This window comes from Megascapheus bottae, chromosome 11 (assembly GCF_031878675.1).
Source record: "Megascapheus bottae isolate mThoBot1 chromosome 11, mThoBot2.hap1, whole genome shotgun sequence".
Taxonomy (NCBI): Eukaryota; Metazoa; Chordata; class Mammalia; order Rodentia; family Geomyidae; genus Megascapheus; species Megascapheus bottae.
In genome coordinates this window covers 56,341,438-56,366,673 of record NC_143519.1, presented here as the reverse complement: position 1 = coordinate 56,366,673, position 25,236 = coordinate 56,341,438, and the positions used below count along the sequence as shown (strand labels likewise).

Here is a 25,236-nt window from a genome sequence, read left to right as displayed (position 1 = left end):
TTTTTGTTTTTGTTGTTTTGGTACAGGGGTTTGCTAAGAACAAGAACCTTGAATTTACTTAGCAGGCACTAAGCCATGCCACAGGTCTCTGGACATGTTTTACGCCTCCTTTCCTTTGCTCTGACACCTTTTTGGTATGGAGGAGAGCAGTCCCAGGTCACATGCTCAAGTTCCCTAACCACCATGCACAATGTGCAGCACAAGGGAGAGAGTCAATCAAATGCCTTGCCACTTGAATAATGGTGTTTCCAGAAAGATAGGAGGCAAAGAGTACTCTAGTAAGGGAAACTGAGCCATGACGGTAGGTAAATGCTCACTTGGTGTAGGGGGAGATGGGTGCTTTGGAAGGCTTCATCAACCCTGTTGAGATGATAGGAAACAAATAAAGATAGGGTGGAAAAGGTAGGTAACGTGGGATCAGCCATTCAGTATTAAGTGTGAGACTTATGACTCTACCCTCCAGAAATCATATAATAACTATTATTGTTATATTAGTAATAATAGTTACTGTTATAACTATATTTCATAATTGCTATACTAGTTATTATAATAAATACAGTTATTATAACTTATTGCTGTTTGGTTGCTTATTATTATTATTATTGCAACCAGGTATGGAATAAAGAGGAAACATTAAAGGGGAACCCTCTAGAGAATAGGGCAATACAATGGGGAAAGCACAAAGGAGAAAGTGAAAGGAATACCATTTCTGAAACCATAACCCATGGCAGGTGCTTCTATATCCTCTCTCTTTCCTGTGTCAAATGGTGAGGTTATTGTCCTCATAATAGCCAGTGTGGCTATTACGACTCCTAAGAAGATGATTCTATGATCAGGAAGCACAGCGTCCAGCTGGGATACAGGCTCTCACTGTCTCTCACCATGCTGCTGAAGGGTGACAGTCCTGAGTGAGCCATAATGGGCAGCAGGAGGAGGAAGAATATAGAGATATCTCAGAGGAGGAGCTGCCCTGGTGCACAGGAGCAGCAGGTATGAGCAGGAAGAGACCAGGAGCCAAATGGAACATTTGAGACAGAGGGCTAAAGAAATGGCTGTTGTTCATCCACAGCTTTCAAGGAACACATACCAGTTTCTGAGCCACAGAGCTCTTCAAAGGCTTTGTCTGTGTTATCTTCCTGCCCCTTCACGCATCTGTATTCCTTCAACTTCATGCCATCCCCGAAGGTCAAAGTGTCATTCAGTGCAACCATTGCCTAAAGCAGTTCCACAGTGTTGCATGAGAAATAAATATTGGGAAGGAGCTACAATTCTTCTTCTTTTTTTTGGTATTACTAAGTTGCATAGTAAGTATTCAATATATAACCATTAAACAGAGTTGTACAGGTGTGTGTGTGTGTGTGTGTGTGTGTGTGTGTGTGTGTGTGTGTGACTGAACTCAAGGCCTTTCACTGTCATTTGCCATTTTTACTCAAGGCTGACACTCTACCTTGAGCTCCAGTTTAGCTTCTGGTTAATTGGAATTAAGGTTATTTCTGCTTGGGCTGGCTTTGAACCATAATCCTCAGATCTCATCTTGTACACTAGGATTACAGACATGAACCACCAGCACCTGACATCAAAGTCTTGCAGTTCTAAAAGGTGAACTATTTGGGATAAGATAGAAACCTCAGGCTTTTCATTATTTCTTTGACATTAGTGACAAGGTTGGCCACAGGGCAACTTCATGGTAGCCAGACTCTAAAACCAGTATTATTTTACTGCAGTTGAATTCTCCAGAATTCTCAAGGTTTCTCACCTACTCTTTGATTTCAGTACATAGTATAATATTCTTTAATGGGACAAGGCCTACCTATGTTACCCAAGCTGGTCTCAAACTTATGCACTCAAGCCATACCCCTGCCTCGGCCTCCCCGTAGCTGAAACCACAGGTGGACAACTATACCCAACTTGTTATATTCTTGTCAGGTCCCTAAAACTAATACTCTATAATCAATACTAAACAACAATTCCTTCCTTCCTTCCCTCCCTCCTTTTTTCTTTCCTTTCTTCTTCCCCTTCTCCCACTCCCTCCCCTTCCCTTCCATTTCTTGTGTCTGTACGGGGCTTGAATTCAGGGCCTAGACACTGTCCCTTAGCTTTTTGGCTCGGGGTTAGCATTCTACCACTTGAACCACAGCTTCACTTCTCTGTTTCTTGATGTTTAAATGGAGATAAGATTTTCACAGATTTTCCTGCTGGCTTTGAACCATAATCCTTAGATCTCAGCCTCCTGAATAGCTATGATTACAGGCATGAGTCGCCAGCAGCCAGCTTCAAACAATCATTTCTGTTCCAAGCATATACAGGCATAAAACTGACATAGATGTGTTCCTCCCAGCCCTGCTTGCTCAGATTCCACAGTTCTGGGGCACTAAGTTGGGTAGAAATGACCCTTGACTATGACTATTCAATGTGGCTTTACATGGAAAATGCTATTAAAAATATGAAACAATGGCATAGAAAACTTTCAGGAGTATTTGTTTGTTTTGGGTACTGAGCATTGAACTCAGCTCCTTGTGCATGCTAAGCACATGCTCTACCACTGAGTGACACCCCAGCTCTGAAAATTTTCATTTAAACAGAGAACATGAAGGACAGAGTGTTGCTCATTGGGAGAACACTTGCTTAGCATGCCATAGATAAGGTATCAGTTTTGGGGTTTTGTTTTTGTTTTGGGGGTTTTTAGGGGGGTTGTTTTGTTTTGTTGCCAGTCCTGGGCTTGGGCTCAGGGCCTGAGCACACTGTCCTTGGTTTTTTTCTCAAGGCTAGACCTCTACCACTTGAGTTACAACACCACTTCTGGCTTTTTTCTATGTATGTGGTACCAAGGAATTGAACCCGAGTCTTTATGCATGCCTGGCAAGCACTCTACCACTAGGCCAAACTTCCGGCCCTATTTCTGAGTTTTAAAATGTGAGATTAAAAAAGATGTTGAGGTCAAGCAATATAATGAGGCTGGAATCTGTAAATACATATGCATTTGACACTTTTAAAGAGAATGCAAATATGAAATTGAGATTTACCCAAAGACATGTTCAAAACTATCAGTATCTCCTTAAGACTTAAAAATAATCCATTGAGATTTCAGAAAAAGGAGAGTGTGGAGTAAAAAGTATTCGTATCATGTGCTGGTGGTTCATGCCTGTAATCCTAATTACTCAGGGGGCAGACATGCGAGGAACAAGGTTTGGAGTCAGCCAGGCAGAAAACTCAAAGAGACTCTTATCTCCATTTAAACAGTAAAAAGCAGGAAATGGAAGTGTGAATCACATGGTAGAGTGCCAGCCTTAAGTGAAGAAGCTAAGCAAGAACATAGAACCCTGTGTTCAAGCCCTATTGCTCCCCCCTCCCCCCGCTCCCACACACATAAAATGAGTTTGGGAAACTCATTTGAATATTCAAGATTTAGGACTGTTTAAGAAAATCTGTCCCTAGAGCCTGTAGAACAATGTCATGGAACTTTTTCATAGCGGAAATGCCTTCTTTTATGACATACCTTATCATCCTGGAAGGTGTCTTCACCAGAAAAACATCTGTCTAAGGGAATTTCAAACTTTACCCCTCTCTAGAAGGCAACAAAACCATTTTTTTAGAATCTTTTTTAGCAGTTTAAGAAAAACTTTATAGTTATAACTCCTTGGGTCAATTTATTTTGACACCCACTACTTTAAATCATTAATCACTAAATAGGGTTATTTTATAAAATAAAAGTTTATAATCCCAGATTATATGGGATAAGCCCACAGGGAGCCTTCTAATATAAAATCAAAAGAAAAAAAAGTTTACTACCTTAACATTGTATTTCTGTTCAGGAATTTTACTTACCTTTGTGTCTTGAAGCCTAATTTGTTTTAACTCTCTTTCAATGTCCTGGAATTTAAAATGAAAATACAATTCTGTCACTTAATTAATTATATTTTCCAACTTCTGAATTCACAACATCGAGTATTTCTATGATTTGATTTTTAGACTGAATTGGGTGATTGATTTTAGAACAAAAACATACTTTTGCTAAGGGAAGTTAATCATCAAAAAGACAATAGTACCCAACAAATTGATATTGTTGTAGATTTGGCATGGACTTTTCAATGGGTAAAAATTCGATAGTGTGACAAAGTGCTCATTATTCTAGTACAGTCCAATCTAGTTCAAGAATATATTTTTCTAGGAGTAGGAATTGAACTCAGGATTTCATGCATACTAGGCAAGCACTCAACCACTGATCCATATCCCTGGCCCAAGAATTTAATTTTGACAACAGAATTTTTCCCTTAAGAGGCGTAGGACCTCAGTCAAGAAAGTAAGAAAAGTTCCCAACTCATGACAATGTAAAGGTGGGCTGTAAAAACTGGCAGGCAATTTGAAGGAGGAAGACAAGAAGATTAGACAGTGGATAACAAGAATTGGAAGGCAAGGTTGAGAGGTGAACTCTGTGCTGAGGTTTCTTCTGTTCTCTCTTGGGCCTGCCACTCTTCCCTTCTGCTGCACAGGAAGCCCTTGCATTTCTACCAGTTGAGTCCCATCTTTATGTCATGGTTGTTCAATGTGTCGTCTGGCTACCTCTTTCCCTTTCTCTAAGCTTCAGACCCCACATCCTGCCTAGTTAGCATCATCTTCAATTTGTTGATTGTTTTTCTGTGTGTATGCCAGTATTGGGGTTTGAAGTAAGAGCCTCACATTCTCACTTGGCCTGGCATTCTACCACCTGAGCCACACCTTCAGTCTGGCTTTTTAACGGTTCATTGGAGATAAAAGTCATATGGATATTTCTACCCAGGCCAGCTTTGAATCAGAATGCTCAGATCTCAGTCTCCTGAGTGACAGGATTACAGAAGTGAGTCACCAGTGCTTGATTTCCATCTTCAGTGTAATAATCATTCTACCAATCTACCCTGAGCATCTTCTGCAGCCCTCTGTGGATCTGCACAATGACCATGACCAGAAAGGTCCCTGTGGACATGATGCTAACACAGTACTGAAGCAGGATAGTAACAAGTTAATAAATCAACAAAAATTCAAAAAGTAGTAATGACTGAAGAAAATAAAATAAGGTAATAGGATGAAAACTGAGTATCCAAGTAAAAATAAAGTGAGGAAAAAGCTACATGGCTTTTGATCTCAGACCAGGAAGGATATTAAGCCTTGGTACATGACACTGTGGGAAAGCATTTCTCTGCAAAGGGAACAGCAGAGGAAAGCCCCCACATCTCAGATCTCTTCTAACATGTCCAAACTGGAACTTTTTTCTTTTTTTTTCTTTCTTTGTTTGTTCTTTTGCCAGTCCTGGGGCTTGAACTCAGGGCCTGGGCACTGTCCTTAGGCTTTCTCAAGGTAATGCTCTACCACTTGAGCCACAGTGCCAATTCTGGCTTTTTCTCTGTGTGTGGTACAAAGGAATTGAACCCAGGGCCTTGGGCATGCTAGGCAAGCACTCTACTACTAGGCTACTGTAAAGGGGAGCAAAAACTGACTCAATCTTGAACACAGTAAGAGCTCCCCCACCAGTTGTGGAATGTTGAGGTTAACAATAGTAAAACAGCCCAGCCACCCTTGCCCCTCCAGGAAGGAGCAGCCTTATCAGCCTGCTTTGTGGGGGGATCCACTGCCAAATTCATGTGCCAATTCAAACCAAAATGCTAGGTTAGTTCAAACAGTAACTAGGAGGCAGACTGTAATATGACGATGCAGTTTCTCTGTGTATGCTACAATCCCATTGGCCTCCTGCATGTGGCTGGGCTTGACGGCACGATTTCTGCCCTTAAAAACCCAGTTAGGGGCCACAGTGTTAGCTCCAGAGTCTGCTGTGTCCCTGGCTGGCCACTCACTATCTACTTCCCCAATAAATTCACCGTTTTGCATGAGACTGTCTCTGCGTGGTGGATTCTGGTGGGATGTGGAATCCCCACTGTAAGGGATGTACAATCTCCTCCCCTGACCCTATAACTCCTAGCCAAAACTTTTTTTTTTTAATCCATCTTGGGGCTTGAACTTAGGGCCCAGGGCCTGTCTCTGAGCTCTTTTGTGCAAGGCTAGTACTCTACCACATTGAGCCACAATGCTACTTCCAGTTTCCTGGAGGTTATCTGGAGATAAGAGTCTCACAGACTTTCTTGCCCTGGCTAGCTTTGAACCATAGGATTTTAGGCATGAGCCACTGGGGCCAGCTCCTTCTATTTTTATTTTTAAAACTGTTGTTATGGGCCAGGAGTTTAGCCTAGTGGTAGACTGCTTGCCTAGCATGCATGAAGACCCGGGTTTGATTCCTCAATACCACATACATAGAAAAAAAAGCCAGAAGTAGTGCTGTGGCTCAAGTGGTAGAACTCTAGCCTTGAGAAATCCCAAGGACAGTGCCCAAGCCCTGAGTTCAAGGCCCAGGAGTGGCAAAAAATAAATACATAAGTAAAATAAAATTGTTGTTATAAGGTGATGACTGAGCAGTTAGTTACATAAATCGGGTATTGAGAACATTTTTGTTGCTTTTTACTGTTTTCTAAAATTATTTAAAATTGTTATTATAAAGGTGATATACAGAGCAGTTACAGTTACATAAGTCAGGTAAACAGTACATTACTTTATGGACAATGTCACACCTTCCCTCACTCTTGATAGCCCTTGTTTCCTCACAAGGACTGAGTGATACAGACAGCTGCTTCCAGTCAGGACAGAAGCAGGGACCAGGACTGACTGCCCCACCAGAAATTACCATAGTGCCATATATAATATAGACACATTAGACATCTAGAAGGAAAAATAGAATGAGAAACAAAAAGCAAGTGAGATGAGCCCTTCAGATCTAGTCTATGTGGGGAGAAATCTCAGGGTACAGTAGGGAGCCCATGCCCCAACCTGAGCAGGTCAGACCTCTGAGTTGATAAGGCAAGGCTGAGAACCTGGTGATATAAGGCTGATAAGAGTTTGAAAGACTCAAAGAGGAGAAATTTGGGGGTGGGGAGATGGAGAGGAAGGAAGGAAAGAAAGGGGGAAGGAGGAAGGGAGAGAAAGAGAGAATTGGAACTGTCATACAATGCTAGTGGGAATGCAACCTGGTACTACTGTCACCTGATGCAGGTGGGGTTTGTGACATTTTCCTTTAAAAGTAGAGATTCTTCACATAGGGGGCAGATCTTTTATCTTTGCTCTAATCACTCCTGGGGTTACTTTCTGAGTTTCTGGATGTTTGGGGGGCATTCCTTCCAGGTAAGAATGCATCTGCCATAAAACAGATCCTTATCCTTGAGATAAGGAGGCACCCTGCTAGCTGCATTTTGGGTCAGGAGGTAGCTTAAGATGGGGAAGCAATTTTCTCAGGAAGGCATACATCCTGTCAGACAAGTGTTAATTCTTGGAGTGAGGAATGCATCCTTAGGGAAAGAATGCATCCTGTTGTCTCTCTTTGAAGCAAAACTGGCACTTCTGGGGCTGGGAATGTAGCCTTGTGGTAGAGTGCTTTCCTAGCATGTACAAAGCCCTGGGTTCAATTCCTTGGTACCACATACACAGAAAAAGCTAAAAGTGGTGCTATGACTCAAATAGTAGAATGTCTTAAGAAAGCTCAAAAATGGTGCCCAGGCCCTGAGTTTAGGCCCCAGGACTGGCGAAAAAAAAAAAAAAAGAAAAAGAAAAAGAAAACAGAAAAAAGAATGAAAAGATGGCATTTCTGTGTTTTCTAAATATCATATTTCTGAGTTGCCTTCCCCAAGCCTCATTTTCCTCAGGTTAACCTGTCTCACTACCAGTTTCCAAACTCAGGAACAATTTCTTTTTTTTTCTTTTTAAATTTTTATTGTTGGGGTAATGTATAGAGGGTTATAATTACATTCGCCAGGTAGTAGGTGCAATACTTCTCACACATTGATACCCCTTCTCATGTTTTTGTCTCAGGGAGCAATTTTTAAGGAGGTAAATACATCCACCAGATATGGTGAAGTGCTCCTGTGGTCTCAGCTACTGAGGAGGCTGAGGCAGAAGGATCATAAGTTCAAGGCCAGCCAGGATAACATAGTGAAAAACCAAGAAAAAACCAAGGATGGTCAGGATGTAGCTCAGGATAGAGCATTTGCCTAGCATTTGTGAGGTGCTGATTCAATTTCAGCCCCACAAAGAAAAAAAAGAAAAAGAAAAATGACGCATTCACCTAGTATGTGAACCCACTCCATAGGATTTGTTCAAAAGACAAGAAGCCCATGTTTACACAAAGATTCACACACAAATGTGCACAGCAGCTTTATTTGTAATAGCCAAAGGCTGGAAACAACCCACACGCCCATCCACAGATAAATAGACAAGCAAATGTTGACACATTTATAGACTTGCATGTATCCAGCCCTCGTGAGGAAAAACAAACTGTTCCTATGTACAATATGGATAATTCTTGTCATTATTATGCTGAAGGAAACCAGAAAAAAAAAGAAAGCAAAGTGCAGTGTGATTCATGTACATATTGCAAGTGATCTAGAAAAATGCAATCTCAGCAGCTGTGACAGGAAGCAATTCTGTGGATGCCTGGGGAGGATGGGGGGAAAGACACTGAGAAAGAAGAGCGGAATGAAGAGCTGTATAAAAGGACTCCCACAAGCTGGATGGGTCTATCACACTGCACAGAGAGAGGGGAGAGCAGACTCACAGGGAAGCTTGGTGCAGCCATCCCCTACCTGCACAGGAGCCGGAACCTCTTCCTCAGGTGCATCCTGGAGGACCAGCAGGTTACTCTTCTTCACCAAATAGGTTTTCTGGATGACTTTTGAGTTCTCCTTTAATACAGAGATTGGTTCTGGGTGAAGTCTAGAAGCTAGGTTCTGTGTCTTCACCAGAGCCCAGCTAGCTAGCTGCTGCAGACAAGATCACCGGGGACAGCTACAGAGATCTTCCCCCAACTTGGGTTTTTATGTTTGTTTGTTTGTTTGTTTGTCTGTTTGTTTTTTTGGTGCTGGGGATAAAATTTGAGACCTCATAATCCTAGCAACAGCTCTACCACTGAGGCCCTCCTAGCATAAGAGCTCTTTTTCTGGTTCTTTTCCCCTAAGATTGTCTTGGTATTCTCCAAATGCTTTTTTTCATCGCCTTTCTAGAAATGTCTGCTAGGTAGCCTTGACCTAGCATGTCTGAGGTCCTGGGCTGAAACCTCAGCATAGGACAAAAAGAAAGCAACAAGGCAGGATAGATTCGGCAAGGTGAACAGTGGCCAGGAGTTCAGAAAGGATGTATTTCAAACCATAGAAGCACTGTCTTTCTTGCTTCTAAATACAGTTTCTGAATATCAAGAATCAACATTGGTTTTATGGCAGGATGCATTATTTCCTGGAAGGAATGTACAAACATAAAGATCAAAGGCTTTGGGCCAGGAGTTTGGCCTAGTGGTTAAAGTGCTTGCCTAGCATGCATGAAGACCCGGGTTCGATTCCTTGGTACCACATATATAGAAAAAAAAGCCAGAAGTGATGCTGAGGCTCAAGTGGTAGAGTTCTAGCCTTGAGAAAGTCCAAGGACAGTGCTCAGGCCCTGAGCTCAAGCCCAGGACTGGCAAAAAAAATAAAATTAAAATAAAAAGATCAAAGGCTTAAGAGTGGGTCAGTCTTAGAGACCCAGAATCCAAGTAATAAAAGGTTCAGAGCAAAGATACACACTTATCTTGAATAACTTTAAGTCAGGCCCTACCTGCATATAAATATCCTTGATGTCAAAGAGCTCTATGTCTCTCCCTCTAAGCAATCACAGTGTGCCTCTTTCCTTCTGCTTGTCTTGTTTTCCTGCTGACTCACTAAAGCTCTGCCAAGTTTTCTTACCATTATAACATGTCCAGAAATAGGACTCTAAGTAGAAAGTCCTCACTTCTAAAGGGCAACTTCACAAACCACTGGAATTCATGACAGGAAGAAGGAAAGGAAAAGAGGGGATTAGAAAGGGAAGACGGGAGGAAGGAAAGAAGGGAGGGAGGGAGAGAGGGAGGGAGGGGACAAAAAGAAAAAGGAAGGAGGGAGGGAAGGAGGAAAGGAAGAAAGAAATGGAAGGAAGGAGGAAAGAAGGGATAGGAAGTTGATGAGAAGGAAGAAGAGGGAGGGATGGAGGGAGGGAAGGCCTTCTACCCATCTTTCTTGGACTCAGAATTCCATCTCAGACCCACCCACTTACAAGCAGGCTGTCCAAGCATATGGCTCTAACCTGAACCGCATCCTGCTCTGGAGAGAAGCTTCCCCAGGCCTGTCGCCCCTACACATCTGGTCATTTTATCTAAGTTCATCACTTTCATTGTGTACTCATTTAGTCAACCTTAAGCTGAAAGAACAATGTTTCCTTCTAGAAGGGTGAATTTACCTCCAGCTCTCTCCCCATCTTCTTCCTGATTTCCTTCATGTCACTGTGATACTGTTGGCGTATCTCTTCTAGCTGCTTCCAGTACTCCTGGAAAGCAAAGCCAATGCAAAAGCTCTAACATTTGTGAACAACTTAAAAACAATCTCTATACAACCTATACTTTTCTTTAAGTATGCAACATAAAATAAGCGTTAAAAGTGTGTCATTCTCAAACATAATCGTCTACCATGGATGGTTCTCTATACCCTGTGAGAGATACACAGGCTTAAGGTACAGATCTCATGTTCTTCCAGGACCCCAAATGCATAGAGACAGAGTTACATATCCGGTGCTCATTTCTAGTTAGGCTATAGGTTGGAATTCTTTCCCTCTAAGGATAGGTGGAAGCTGAAACGGGTGCACACCTGTAGTCCCAACCACTCAGGAGGCTGAGGCAGGAAGATCATCTGAGCTTGGTTGTTTAAGACTTAGCCTGGACAGCCAGGGAGACCTCATCTCAAAAAACAACCCCCACCCCCCAAACTCAGCTGAAGTCCTGCTTCCTGGTACCTCAGAACATGGCCTGCTTTGGGAATGGGGGCATTACAGAGATAACTAGTTATATTGCAGTCATGTTGCATAGAGTGTCCTCTGAAAAGGACCACTTGAAGACTGAGATACCACCATGTGAAAAAGGCAGACATTAGAATGACTCAAGCAACTGCAAACCAAGGAATGCCAAATATTGCCAAGAAATCACCAAACACTAGGAAGAAGCACAAAGTTCCCCTCTAAGATAGATGGGGACTGCAGAGGGTGTGGAATATCGCTACTTTGATTTTGTACTCCCAGCTTCTAGAACTGTGAGATAATACATTTCTATTGTTTCCGGTCAGCATTCAGCTTGCTATACACGGCCAGCCAGCCCTGGGAACAAGAAATCTTAAATAAGCTAATGGTAGACAGCTACTTTAGTGACCCAAGGAAAACACATTATAATTAACTGGTGGTGTACACTCCAACACAGTGAATTTGGCTCCATGTCCCCTAAAACACCTAGCCAGGTTCTTCACATGCTCTGTGTTTGCAACAGCGCCCCCCACAGGCATACTGAGGGTAAGAGACAGCAAAGAGACCAACACCGGCACCCAGGCAAGCCCTAGAATTCAACTGTTTTAACCTGGTCTTTTATGTCCTTTTTCCGAAATTGCAGCTTCTGGAACCCAGTCTCTTCTCCATGATCTCTTAGCTCTCGATTCTGGTTGTGATTTGGCTCAGCAGAAGAAGGACGAAGACCCTATTGATTGAAGGAAATAATTTATAAGATAAACTTGCATTTTGGAAACAGCTTCTGAGTTGATCTTGATTTCTTCCTAAAGGCAAGAATTAAATCACCAAACAAACTCAGTAGTATGGAGAGTTTTCTTAGAGTGAATCATAGAATTTTTTTTCTTTTCTTTTCTTTTTTTTTTTTTTTTTTTTGTTGGTCGTGGGGCTTTACTCTGGGCCCAGGTGGAGCTGTTCCTGAGCTCTTCAGCTCATGGCTACCGTCTTACCCCTGGAGCCACAGCTCCACTTCCAATAATAGAATTTTCTTATTTCTCTCTCTCTCTCTCTCTCTCTCTCTCTCTCTCTCTCTCTCTCTCTCTTTCTCTCTCTCCCCTCTCCTGACCCCCCCCCCTCTCTTTTTTTTCCTGGTCTGGTGGTACTGAAGTTTGAATTTTTATGTTTCCTTGACAGGCACTCTACCATTTGAGCCACAGCTCCACTTTTGGCTTTTTTTTTTAGTAGTTATTGGAAATAAGAGTTTCCAAGAGTCTCCTGCCAAGGCTGGCACGATCCTCAGATTGCAGCCTCCTGAGGAGTTAGGATTACAGGCATGAGCCACCAGCATAGCTACCTTCATCCTTTTTGTTTTAGGTTCTATCTTAGATATGGTCTCATGTTTTTACTTGAGGTAGTCTAGAACATAATCCTCTAACCAAGTCTTCCCTCACAGCTATAATACAGAAATGTACCACCATGTTCATCCAGTAACATTTGTTGAGATGGACGCTTACTGACTTCTTGCCTTGGATGGCCTCAGACACTTTCCATGGGGCTGAGATGGGGCCACTTCACCCAGTAAAATTTTCCTTATTTCAACACTAAAAATGTTTCTAAATTTCCCTTGAACGCCGCTTATGTTTTTTTTTTTTTGGTCACTCCTGGGTCTTGAACTCGGGACCTGATCACTGTCCTTGGGCTTTCCTCAAGGCCAGCGCTCTACTACTTGAGCCACAACACTACTTCTGGCTTTTCCTACTATGTGGTACCGAGGAATCGAACCTGGGTCTTCATGCATGCTATGCAAGCACTCTACCACTAGGCCAAACTCCTGGCCCCAACACCGGTTATTCTAAGCAAATAATATTTTATGTTCTTATTTGAGATGTTAGATTCATTTTCTGACGTGGCAAATGTAACTATAAAATTAAAGCTTCGTGAAGGTTTAACAACCTTAGCTCATGAGATTCAGTAGAGGAATCCAAACTAACAGTGATAGAAATGGAATGCATGTATAGCTTCTTTCATCATTCTTAAGGGTGAAGATTAACTTTCAATTCAAATAAAGTATGTTAGTAAAAATCGGGTAGAAGCATTTAAAAATAAAATTAAAATAAGTGCTAGTGGTTCTTATTGTAATCCCAGCTACACAAGAGGATGGAATGAAGAGGATGACAGATGAAGCAGGACTAGGCAGAAAAATACAGAAGACTCCATCTCCAAAATAAGCAGCAAAACATCAGGCTGGAGATGTTGCTCAAGGGTTAGAGTACTAGCCAAGCAGGACTGAAGGCCGCAGTATAAACTCTGGAACTAGCAAAATAATAAAAATTAATAATATAAAATAAATAATAAAATAGGATCAACACAGAATGGAAATCTGAAGCTCATCTACTCCAAAATCATTATTTATAGAAAAGGGAATTAAGGCTGAAGGTTGTATAAACTACATGAGGGGACAAAGTGAATAATACAGCCAGAGATGAAACAAAGTGTCCATACTTTAAGCTTGTTGATACTTTTCTTCTTCAACTACTAAAAACGAAATAACATGGTTATCTCATATTGTTACACTATCTCACTTTGTTACCTGATATATGGGATGTATTTGTATTTGGTTATCTGAAATTGGATAGGGAACAGGGGAAAACAAGATGGGGGGTGGGGGAGGGGAGAAGGGAAATGGGGACCATGACATGTGAAAGGATATCAATGTGTGGGAATTAAGGCACCATTTATCTGGCAAATATCATGTAACCCTTCTATTAATTATAATAAAAATATATTAAAATTTTTTTTAAAAAATGAAATAACAAAAATGCCTGAAAACTGCAGGGCACTGGTGGCTAACACCTGTGGTTCTAGCTACTCAAGAGGCTAAGATCTGAGGATCCCAGTTTGAAGCCACTCCAGGCAGGAAAGTCCATAAAACTCTTATCTCCAACTAACCACTAAGAAAGCTGGAAGTGGAGTTGTAACTCAAGTGGTAAAGTGCTAGCCTTGAACAATAAGCTCAGAGATAGTGCCCAGGCCTTGAGGTACTGGTGGCTGACACCTGTAATCCTACTCAGGAGGATAAAGTGTGTGTGTGTGTGTGTGTGTGTGTGTGTGTGTGTGTGTGTGTGTGTTTGCCAGTCCTGGGGCTTGAACTCAGGGCCTGGGCACTTTCCTTGGACACTTTTTGCTCAAGGCGAGTGCTCTGAGCCACAGTGCCACTTCTGCTTTTTCTGTGTATGTGGTACAGAAGGATCAAACCCAGGGCTTTGTGCATGCTAGGCAAGCACTCTACCACTAGAGTACGCTCCTAACCTGAGGATAAAGTTTTGTCTGGTAGCCTAACAGACAAATCCAAGAGACTCTATCTCCAATTAACCATTAAAAAGCCACAGTACAAATGTGGTTCAAGTGGTAGAGTGTCAACTGTGAATGAAAAAAAAAAAAACTGAGCAAAGCACAAGGCTTTGAGTTCAAACCCTGGGACAAACACAAAAACAAAGTTCACTGGTAGATGGATGGTCTTGACCTTCTAATGGAATGAACTTTAGTTTAAGGACTCATAAATATCTGTGAAGAGAGAAAACTATTAGGAAGATTGTCTTCCAGGCTCAGTATTTTACTCACCAATTGCTTTTCCACTTTCAACTTATATTGCTGAGCTTCCAATTTCCTCTGAAGGTATTCAGCAGTCCTTGAGAAATAAGAATATTGGGTGTGAGTAAAATTCTTGGGATCTGGGGAGTAAAGAGTGGGGCTAGAGCCTCTGGTACACTGTAGCTTCACTGTAGCCTTGGAGTAGAAATATGCCCCAATATGACAGGTGAATTCTCAGTTTAGTGATGGGATTTATAATTTCCCTCTTGAGCTTTGAGGTTGAAGAAGTAGTTCAAAGTTACAGTGAGTTTACATCAGGAAAGAAAGTCTTTGGAATTAACTGAGGGTACAGGCAGGGATAACAGAAAATATCGTGATGTGATGGGTTTTCTTCAGGGCACAGTTGTTCCAGCCCATGACACATGGCAGGAAAACAAAGCCAGGCCCAGCTTTCCTCAGCTTTCCTGTTCCTATTCCTGGCTTCATAGTAGTCCTCATCTCCCTGCACAAAACCCTGAGCCACTTGACAGTAGGTAGTGATCCATCCATCCCTCTTCCTTTATTCTGGCACATAAAAGCTTCATAAACAAAGAGATAATGCTTGCTGCTGCTTCTCAAAATATTGTGTCATGTCAAATCAGCCTCGGATGTATGCCTTATCTATCTTACTTCTCTCTTCCTCCTCTCCCGCTCCCACATACACTAAGATGGCCCCTAGCTTGAAATCCTCCTAATTCAACTTCCAAAGTGCTAGGATTACACAAATGTACCACCATGCCTGGCTAGTTCTTTTTTTAAGCATACCTGAGGTCCTGACACAGAATTTCTCTCCCCAGGTATGGCCAAAAGTATAAACAAATTCATGTTTCTATTTATATATGTATTTATCATGTCTCCTCTCTTTCCTTCTCCCCCACTCTCTCTCCCTTTCTCTTTCTCTCTCCCCTCCCCACCTCTGTCTCTCCCTGTCTCTCCCTCCCTCTCTCTCTCTCTCTCTCTCTCTCTCTCTCTCTCTCTCTCTCTCTCTCTCTCTCTCTCTCTCTCTCTCTCAGCTTTTTCTGCTCAGGACTAACACTGTACCACTTAAACTACAGCTACATGTCCAGCTTTTTGGTAGTTAATAAATAGATAAGAGTCTCACAGACTTTCCTGTTCAAACTAGCTTTGAATTGCAATCTTCAAATCTCAGCCTCCTGAGCAAGCTAGGAATATAGGTGTGAGCCACTGGTGAGTATTTAATTTTCTCTTAATGCAGGCAAGCATTTGGATTCCGAGTCAAGTTTTATGGCTGGGAGTTCCAGTAACCAGAAGCAATAATAATATTAAAAGATTAGGAATCTTGCCTACAATCAAATAGCTCCATGAATAACAAAATATTTTATATCAAATTTGAGATGGAAGAGTGGCACAAGGGAACAATAAGATGTTTAAAATGGAGATTTTTGGAAGTTCTCCCTCAGTTATTGGCTGTAGGAGAATTTGGGAGGACTTTGGAATAAAGAATGTGGACAAATGATGGTGAGTCCAGAAATTCAAAACCAGACTGGGCAATACAGCAAGCCCTATCTCAGAATAAACAAGAGGATGCTGGTGTCTAAAACTGTTTTCAGAAGATTAGACTAGCTTGACCACAGTACTACCGCTGAGCAGGTGACGCATTGTGGCTTTCTTCCCAATTAGACTCCTCAATTCCAGAAGCTTTTTCAGGGATGCAGAAATAGTTTGGTTCACAGACTCTCTTTCTCAGCAAGTCAAGTTGAGCATAATAAAAGTCATAATGTCCACAAACTGCAGCAACTTTGGGCCTTTCCATCATTTTCATCTAGCAGATTCAATAAAAAGAAGAGGAATGATTTTAATATATACATATATAATGTAAATCTACCAGTGACAAATATTGCTGGTGGTACTAAGGTTTGAACTCAGTTTCTCTCTCCTTCTGCCTCTACTACTTGAGCCAGGACTCCAGATCTGATTTTTTTATTATTGTTATTGCTGGTTTTTTTGCTGCTAGGATTTCTTATTTTAAAATTTAAGATTAAAAAACTTGAAAATCTATTAAAGGGGAAAGTCATTCTTCACTTTACACTCCCTCCCTCCCCTGCCTCTGTCAGTCATAGGACATGAAGTCCAGGCCTGGGCACTGTCCCTGAGCTCTTCTGCTCAAGGGCAGTACTTCTGTCACTTTGAACCACAGTGCCACTTCCAGTTTTCTGGTGTTTAAGAGGAGATAAGAATCTCACAGACTTTCTGCCTAGGCTGGCTTTGAACAGTGATTCTCAGATCTCAACCTCCTGAATAGCTAGGATTACTGGCATAAGCCTGGCTCATTTTACAATTTCAATTGTATACAACCCAAGATGAACAGCTTCTTTAGGAATTCAAGTTGTAATGGGGTGGTTCCCTTCCTTAAACATGTAATTTTTCGGCCCAGGCAACAGTGTCTTACATCTGTAGTCCTAGCTACTCAAGAGGCTGAGATCTGAAGATCATTATTCAAAGCCAGTCTGAGCAAGAAAAGTCTGTGAGATTCTTGTCTCCAATTTTACTCCCCAAAAGCTGGACGTGAGCTTTGGTTCAAGTGGTAGAGTGCTAACCTTGAATATAAGAGCTCAGGAAACAGTTTACAGGCCCTGAGTTCAAGCCCCAGGACCAGTGACAGACAAACAAGCAACAACAATAAAAATGAGGAGGAGGTCCTTTGGATATTGCTTTGTAGTAGAGCAATTGTCTAACATGTCTGAGGCCCTGAATTCAATCCTAGCACCAACTTACCGTTTCTTTACCAGAAGCATTTCGTTAGTATGACCTAAAAGATTCAACATTCCACCATAATGAATTCAATTAATTAAGCACAAAGAATGCAGAAAAGGACAATTACTATATAAAAATAAAAATGCATGCTAGTAAATAAAATAACAGTAAATTAGCAATAATTTTATAACTTAAATGATATTAGTAATTTAGAGTATGAAGTATAATATGGGGTTTTGGCTTTGAAATAGGTTCTTGATATGTAGCTGACTTAGAACTCTCAATCTCCCTGCCTCGACCTTCTGAGTGCTGGGATTAGAGGCATGCATCCCCATACTGGGACTAAGACAGGGTTTCCTGTTACTGCATTACTCCCTCATTCTGTAGGAAAATAGTTTTCCTTACATATGCAAAAAAATAGAAAATTCTCATCTATAAAAAGAAAATGTAGCCAGTTACCACTCACTGTAATCTTAATTTCTCAGGAAGCTGAAATCTGAGGATCACTGTTCAAAGTCAGTCAAGGCAGGAAAGACCCTGAGACTCATCTCTAATTAATTATCTGGAAAGCAGAATTGGCATTGTGATTCAAACTGGTAGGGTGCTATAGCTCAAAGTAGTAGAGCATTACTTAGCCTTGAGTGAAAAAAATCTCAGGGACAGTGACCAGGCCCTGGGTTCAAAGCCCTATGACCAATTAAGAAAGAAAGAAAGAAAGAAAAAAGAAAGAAAGAAGGAAGGAAGGAAGGAAGGAAGGAAAGAAAGAAAGAAAGAAAGAAAGAAAGAAAGAAAGAAAGAAAGAAAGAAAGAAAAAGGAAAGAAGGAAGGAAGGAAGGAGAACTTAGAGTTTGGCCTAGAGGTAAGAATGCTTGCCTAGCATGCACAAAAGACCCAGATTCAATTCCTTGGTACCACATACATAGAAAAAGCCAGAAGTGGTGCTGAGGCTCACGTGGTAGAGAGTTAGCTAGCCTTGAGAAAGCCCAAGGACAGTACTCAGGCCCTGAGTTCAAACCATATGTGTGTGTGTGTGTGTGTGTGTGTGTGTGTGTGTGTGTGTATCAAGTAACAAGTGTTCACATTCATGCATCTCACTAAAGAATGATTTACTGTGTCTGAATTAATTAGCTTGTACTCACTAGCTTGCAATGAACTTATGTGGTCAGGTCTACAAGAGCACACCATTGCTAAGAAAACAGAGCAAGGCATAGCTTGACTTACACATGTGGGTTTCTGGGCTCTAGCTGGGGGTCTCCATTCATTTCTGTGTAATACATCCTTCTTTTTGGCTGGCACTGATGCTTTTGATCGCAGTGGACACTTTCCCTGGAGTTTCACTTTCTGCATTTTGGAATCTTATTAAACCAAAATAAAACAACTTCATTTAAAGCACTAATATTGGAAGAATATCAACATAATCTGCAATGCCAGGCATCTGTAGCTTACACCTATAATCCTAGCTACTCAAGAGGCTGAGCTCTGAGCATCATGGTACAAAGCAAGCCTGGGCAGACAAATCCAGGAGATTCTTATTGCCAGTTAACCCACAAACTCTTGAAGTGAAGATATGGTTCAAGTGGTAGAGTACCTGTCTTGAATGAAAAAGCCAAGCAAGAGTTTGAGGCCCTGAGTTCAAGCTCCAGTCAGTGTAGGCACAAAACCAAAGACACAAACAAACCTCAAAATATAAACTATAGGTTCTAACACAGTAAATTTACTTTAGCCAGAAATATTTTGCATATAGGATGAAAAAAATCACCATGCACTCTCTTTGAATGGAGGAAACATTTTGTCTGAGGTTCCTTTACATCTTGTCAGCAATAAATAACATGACTATGTTTTTGTCAGTATTGTGGTTCAAAATCAGGGCTTAGAACTTGCCCTATCTCCTGAATCACACCTCCAGCACTAACATAACATTTTGTCAAGGGAGGAATTAATATCCATGTTAACAGAAGCATAGGATAATGATAAGAGTGACTAGAGTCATGAGGGTTTGGTTTCTGAAATGACACCATCCTTTTCATGTGGGACAGAACTAGGACTTGAACGCAAGGCCTTACACTCTTGCTTGGTTTTCATCACCCAAGGCTGGTTCTCTACCATTGAGCCACACCTCTACTTCTAGCTTTTTTTTTTTTTTTTTTTTTTTTTGCTGGTTGGTTGGAGATAAGAGTCTCACATACTTTTCTGCCCAGACTTGAAATCTCAATCCTCAGATCTCAGCCTCCTAATTAATTAGTGTTACAGGCATGAGCCACCAGTTTCCTGCAAGTGACACCATTCTCATTTCTTTTTGGTTAAAATGTAGGTAGGCCTTCTCACATGTTTATTCCCATCAAAATTTGTTCCCATTTTTTTTGGTCTCTCCCACGTTAATAATATAGATAATGTACTTCCTTTCTTTTTTCATTTTTTATTAAAGAATTTATTAACATTGATTTTTACATCATATTTTAAATGACAAGTTTAACAAACAAGTGTTCAAGGAGGGAATCTCTATTTACAGTCACTGGGACTTAGTATTTAGAACTTAATCAAAATTAGGCTAAGGGTTTGTATGTCATAGAAACATATTAATTTATGAAATAAAACATTATATCTATAGTGTACTTCCTTTCTTAATCTACTAACCTGCTTTCCAAGAATTTTCAGTCCAAACTGACATAACAATGTCACATCAAATCTGACAAAGAGGCTCACTCATTTTCCCTTTATAACTTTCCCTACACTTTTCTTTATCATTGTAGATGACATTTCACTAGCACAGATTCCTTGGAGAAATTTGCTCTTCTGATCCTGTAAGTCCTAGCATTTGATTATGACTAAGCCCTACTGGTCTTATTGCCACTTGGATGGAATTAACTTCTCATCTTGAATATGTGCTCCTGTCTTATATTCACACTACATTTTTCACTTCCATAGAGTCCTAACACCTGACTAATGTTGTCCTCTAGATGCCATAAAGCATCACCTGCTTCATTCATGCCTCAATGTAATCATTCTTCCATTGCATTCAGATAGGTCCAAGACTCTAACCAGCTGCAAGAGATTTCTCAATGACCAGTCCATCCTATTTCAGAAAGCAGCTAGCTTCATCTTCTTCTCCTATGTCTGTCTGAACCTTCTTCCAAGAGTTAAGCTCTGATTTAGCCTCTGACAAGCATTTCTACCTGCATGTGGCTTCCTGAGTAATGAAAAGGCACTATGGCTCCCAGCTCATTTCTGGGCTACCTCTATATCTCACACACATCCCCTAGCGCTCACAAGAGCAGATAGTTTTTCTCCTGCATACACTGCTTGTGTTGTCTAAGTTTCCAATTCAGTAGATTTAGTGGAATGTCTCTACTAATGTTGCTAGCCATAGACTGCACCTTTCTGTGTGAGACGTGCATAATAAGTTTTCCTTATTTTCTTATGTCAGTTAATGTGCTGACTTTGGCATAAGCTTTGAGACAAGTTCATCTCCCATGATGGGATGAAAACACCGTCATCATGCTTATGAACTAACAAAGGACCATAACTGCTTTCGTTTCATTTCTTTTCTCTTTTTCTCTTCTCTCCTTCCTTTCTTCCCTCCTTCCCTTTTTCTCTCTTCAATTTCCTCCCCTTCCTTTCTTCCATCCTCCTCTTTTTCTTTCTCTTTCTTTCCTTCCTTCCTTCCTTCCTTCCTTCCTTCCTTCCTTCCTTCCTTCCTTCCTTCCTTCCTTCCTCTCGCTCTTCATGCTGAGGATTTAACCCAAGGCCCCTTCTATGATAGGCAAATGCTTACTATTTAGCTATACTTCCAGTTACTATGAAAGGTATTTTGGGGGTCAGAATCTTGCTATGTAGCCCACGTTGGCCTCAAGCTATGATTCTCCTGCCTCAGTCTCCCAAATGCTGGAATTATAGCATAGCCAACCACACTTGGAAAAGAATTTCCATTGCATTTTTTTGTGTGTGTATGTGTGTGTGTCGGGGGGGGGGCTGTTCTGTGATTGAAGCAAAGGCCATGTACCTGCTATTCAGGAAAGCATTCAACCACTTAGCCCCTCAAGTTCAGTGGATGCTCTTTGACTGCACAGTCAAATCATTCTTACCCTGGATCACCTTCCCAGCAGGCCGAGAGGCCAAGGATCTTGCTCTGTATAGGAGTGTGTGGCTGAATTCTTCTTGAATAACCTAAAATCAAACATACATATCAAGGATCTGCCAATCAAAACCTTTAGCAAACATAGTCACTTTCAGAACTCACCTCGGGAGTTAAGTATTTAGTAATAAGGATCTCCAAAAAAGGCTTTTTCAAAATGGAATTGACAGATGGTCGATCTCGAGGAGACACCTTAAAGAGCTGAGGTACCAAGGACCGTAGATCGTAAGAAAACCTTGGGGATATTGGAGCAAATTGTGCTTGGCAGATCTTCAGGATCAGCTGGTGTAAGTTGGTACCTTCAAACTGAAAGGACAAGAACAAGGCAGCACAATGGGAGAAGTGTTAAACATTGCTGTTAAAGTAATAAATGCATCAAGAAGAAAAAAATTTTATTAATTTATTAATTACTGCTGTGTGTGTGTGTGTGTGTGTGTGTGTGTGTGTGTGTGTGTGCATGCACGTGCACGCACGCGCTGGTAATAGGGCTTGAACTCAGGGTCTGAACACTGTTCCTTAGCTTTTTCTGCTCAAGGCTAGCACTCTATCACTTAAGCCACAACTCCATTTCTGCCTTTTTGGTGGTTAATTGAAGATGAGAGTTTCATAGACTTTTCTATCCAGCCTGACCTTGAACCACAACCCTTAGATCTCAGCTTCCGGAGTAGCTAGGATTACAGGTACAAACTACTAGTCCCCTGCTCATTAAGACAGGGCATTGTACATCCTAGGTAAGTACTCAACCACTAAGCCCAGCCTGAGACTATTTTTAAGCTTCAGAGAGAGGACTGTATTTCACAACCTACAAGGTTGTTCTAAGGTAGTCCTCCCTAAGTAGATACTGTAGGAAGTTACTCGTTATGCCTTGTTAGCTGAAGTAGGTCTTTTAGTTTTAGGTGTTTTGTTTTCTTTTGGTGCTGGCTGTAGAGTATGGGATGTTGCTCTGTCACTGAGCTCTATCTATCTCTAGCCTTAGTTTGAATTATTTTAATGAGAAATATTTTCATTAGTTTTAAGTTTCTAGTCTTTATCAACATAATATTTACTCATATTGTAAAAACCTGGAAGTTAGAGCACTAGCCTTGAGCAAAAAGTGTTCCAAGGACAGTACCCAGGGCCATGAGTTCAAGCCCAGGACTGGCAAATAAAATAAAATAAAACTAAAACTGGAAGTTTCAGGAGGTTATACTCAGGAAAATATGTTTCACGTCCCTATTCAGAGTACTTCCTTCAGTTGAAGACACACTAAATAGGACTTTTTTTTAGGGGCTAGGTTTATCCATAAAATATTATATATCTTGTAATACTCTGGTACAATATTCCATACACTACAGGGAAATTAAGTGTAGGTCTAATCATCGGCATAATAGAGGATTCTTTCCCATTAGCTTTTATTAATAAAAGAACCACGATTAGGTCATAAATAAATAGGCAAATTTGCCTAATTACATGATCTGAGGATTAGGATGAAAATTTGAAAAATTAGTTTGATACATAGCAAAGTTAGACAACACAGTAAATCCATCTGCTTTATATTTGGCCTTGTGAAAACTTGCCCAGAGGGAAAAAGGAAGAAACTTTAGTGATGAACAATACCATAAACTCTACTTTGCAACTTATTTTTTCAAAAGGAAGAAGGAAAAAGGTTTCCACAGAATTAAGGGCTAGCGCAGATTCTAAGGAAGGCTTCTTAAAATCAGGGAGGCTGTGTGCTTGCTGCATAAAAACCTCACTCCCGCCACAAACAGAACCAGACCGTTTATACTTTCTCCTTTCAGGATCTCTCATCAACAAACACCTAACCTCACATACTTTCCCATAACCCCTTGACCTAGAAATAACCCAAGAATTCATAGTAGTTCTTAAAATCCCCAGTACAATAACCTCTAAAAATAATCGGGACCATTTTCTTAGCTGAAGAAGCAGAGAAGTCCAAATAGCCCTTTCTGTATTCCCACCCCATGTGTTCTAAAAGGTCGGTGGTCTTGATGGAAAGGCCGCACACTGGCCATGGAGGGAGAGGGAGCGTTGATTGAGATTCCCTTTATTGAGTTGATTATTTTACTTTGGGGCAGTACTGGCACCTGGCCATGTGCTTCATGCTTGCTAAGCAAGTGTTCTACTGCTGTGGCCAGGCCTCGGCCCTTTCTGCACCTGGACTAGCCTGTAATCTCCTTGCTGGCACTTTCCAGCATGCTGCCATGACAGGCGTGTGGTGCCTCACTCAGCTTTACCCAGATTGTGCTGGAACCTCAGTCCTTCTGATCTCAGCCTCTCAGGTAGCTGAGATCATTGTTATTTAAGAAAGAAATTAAGAGTCTTAAATATCATTTTTCAAAGAGCTTAATAGCATGTGCCAGAAAATTTATTTCACCCCAAATATAAAATCCTATGCTTCGAATTTTAAAATGCTCGGTCAGCTATGGCATATTGCACATTTTTAATGTCCACCAACAAGCCCAGTGTAGGCTGGCTGTGTTCCTGTCACACATATGCTTCTGACTCGCTCAGTACGCACTGCTCTGGCCTTGAGCCCCTTCACCTCTTCACAGACCACCTCTTTGCAACATGGATTAAAACCTGCACCTCAAGCGCCCTCACCCCCCTAGCTCTACCTGCGCTATCACATATAGAACCACCCACCTCACCAAGCAACTGCAACGCCTCCCACCCAACACCAGGCCGACTCAGCCACTGGCCAAGGACATTTTTTTTTCCAGTCCTGGGGCTTGAACTCAGGGCCTGAGCACTGAGTCCAGGACATTTTAGTTCTTTTCAAAAGGTATTAGAGGGGCCAGGAGTTTAGCCTAGTGGTAGAGTGCTCACCTAGCATGCACGAAGACCTGGGTTCAATTCCTTGGTACCACATACATAGAAAAAAGCCAGAAATGGTGCTGTGGCTCAAGTGGTAGAGTTCTAGCCTTGAGAAAGCCCAAGGACAGTGCCCAGGCCCTGAGTTCAAGACCCAGGACTGGCAAAAAAAAACAAAAAAGAAAAAAGGTAACAGAGCCAGGCAATGGTGGCTCACGCCTATAACCCGAGCTACTCAGAAAACTGAAATCTGAGGATTATGAAACCCCTGTCTGAGATTCTTCTCTCCAATTAAATTACCAAAAAGCTAGAAGTGCAGGTATGGCTCAGTGGTAGAGTACAAGGCCCTGAGTTCAAGCTTCTATACAGACACATATACAAAAATATTACCAGACTATACATTGATGGCTTGTTTCTGGAAGTCCAGAGATTTTGTGTGTGTCAGGCAGCCGGTGCCTACGTGGTCATGCTCCAATAAGAATCACAGGTGCTGAATACCTAACGAGCTCTCCTGGTAGGTAACATTTCATACTTAACTTGTTGCTGGAGAGTTCAGCACATCCTGGAAGGGAGGACACTGAGAAGCTTGTGCCTCGTGTCCTGCTCTGCTCCGTGTGTCTTTTCCTCTAAAGAATATATGTATATATATATATATATGTATATATGCATATGTATTATAGTTATTATATTGTATATATCTTTATATTATATTATTTGGGTATCTTTCTATGTCAGGATGTTTTATATTGTATGTATCTTACTTTATATTATATTATTTGGATATCTTTCTCTGTCAGGACATATAATTCTATTACTCTTTGATTAATTAATTACCAATCCTAGGGTTTGAACTCAGGGCCCTCTCAGATTTTTTGCTCATAGCTGGCACTCTTATCACTTCAGCTATACCTTCAGCTCAGCTTTTTGCTGGTTAATCAAAGATGGGAGTCTTGAAGACTTTTCTACCTGGCTGGCTTTGAACCACAATCCTCCAGGTTTCAGGCAAATAAATAGGTAAGATTACTTAGCCATGGATACCTAGCTTAGTTTTATCATCCCCTTTGACTCATATATATTCCTTTTCTTTTTTGAGGCAGGAATTGTTCTGT

General features: G+C 41.3%; 1 protein-coding gene and 1 non-coding gene across 2 annotated transcripts in view; both read right to left on the bottom strand.

The window, feature by feature from the left end:
* The window catches only part of Nek5 (NIMA related kinase 5), a 50,635-nt gene that overhangs the window by 7,685 nt on the left and 17,714 nt on the right, over positions 1-25,236 (bottom strand). Inside the window, exons 8-18 of the mRNA XM_090342320.1 lie at positions 21,422-21,622; positions 21,267-21,348; positions 18,406-18,539; positions 16,071-16,252; positions 14,461-14,527; positions 11,474-11,590; positions 10,315-10,401; positions 8,655-8,753; positions 3,826-3,870; positions 3,497-3,565; positions 1,088-1,214 (exon numbers count right to left, since the gene is read on the bottom strand). Coding sequence (XP_090198446.1) covers positions 1,088-1,214; positions 3,497-3,565; positions 3,826-3,870; positions 8,655-8,753; positions 10,315-10,401; positions 11,474-11,590; positions 14,461-14,527; positions 16,071-16,252; positions 18,406-18,539; positions 21,267-21,348; positions 21,422-21,622 — 1,210 coding nt within the window. The remainder of the gene's footprint in view (positions 1-1,087; positions 1,215-3,496; positions 3,566-3,825; positions 3,871-8,654; positions 8,754-10,314; positions 10,402-11,473; positions 11,591-14,460; positions 14,528-16,070; positions 16,253-18,405; positions 18,540-21,266; positions 21,349-21,421; positions 21,623-25,236) is intronic.
* On the bottom strand, positions 20,603-20,702 carry LOC150057124 (small nucleolar RNA U13). Its single transcript, XR_016537190.1, has one exon. It is a non-coding gene; the product is annotated as a small nucleolar RNA U13 (small nucleolar RNA).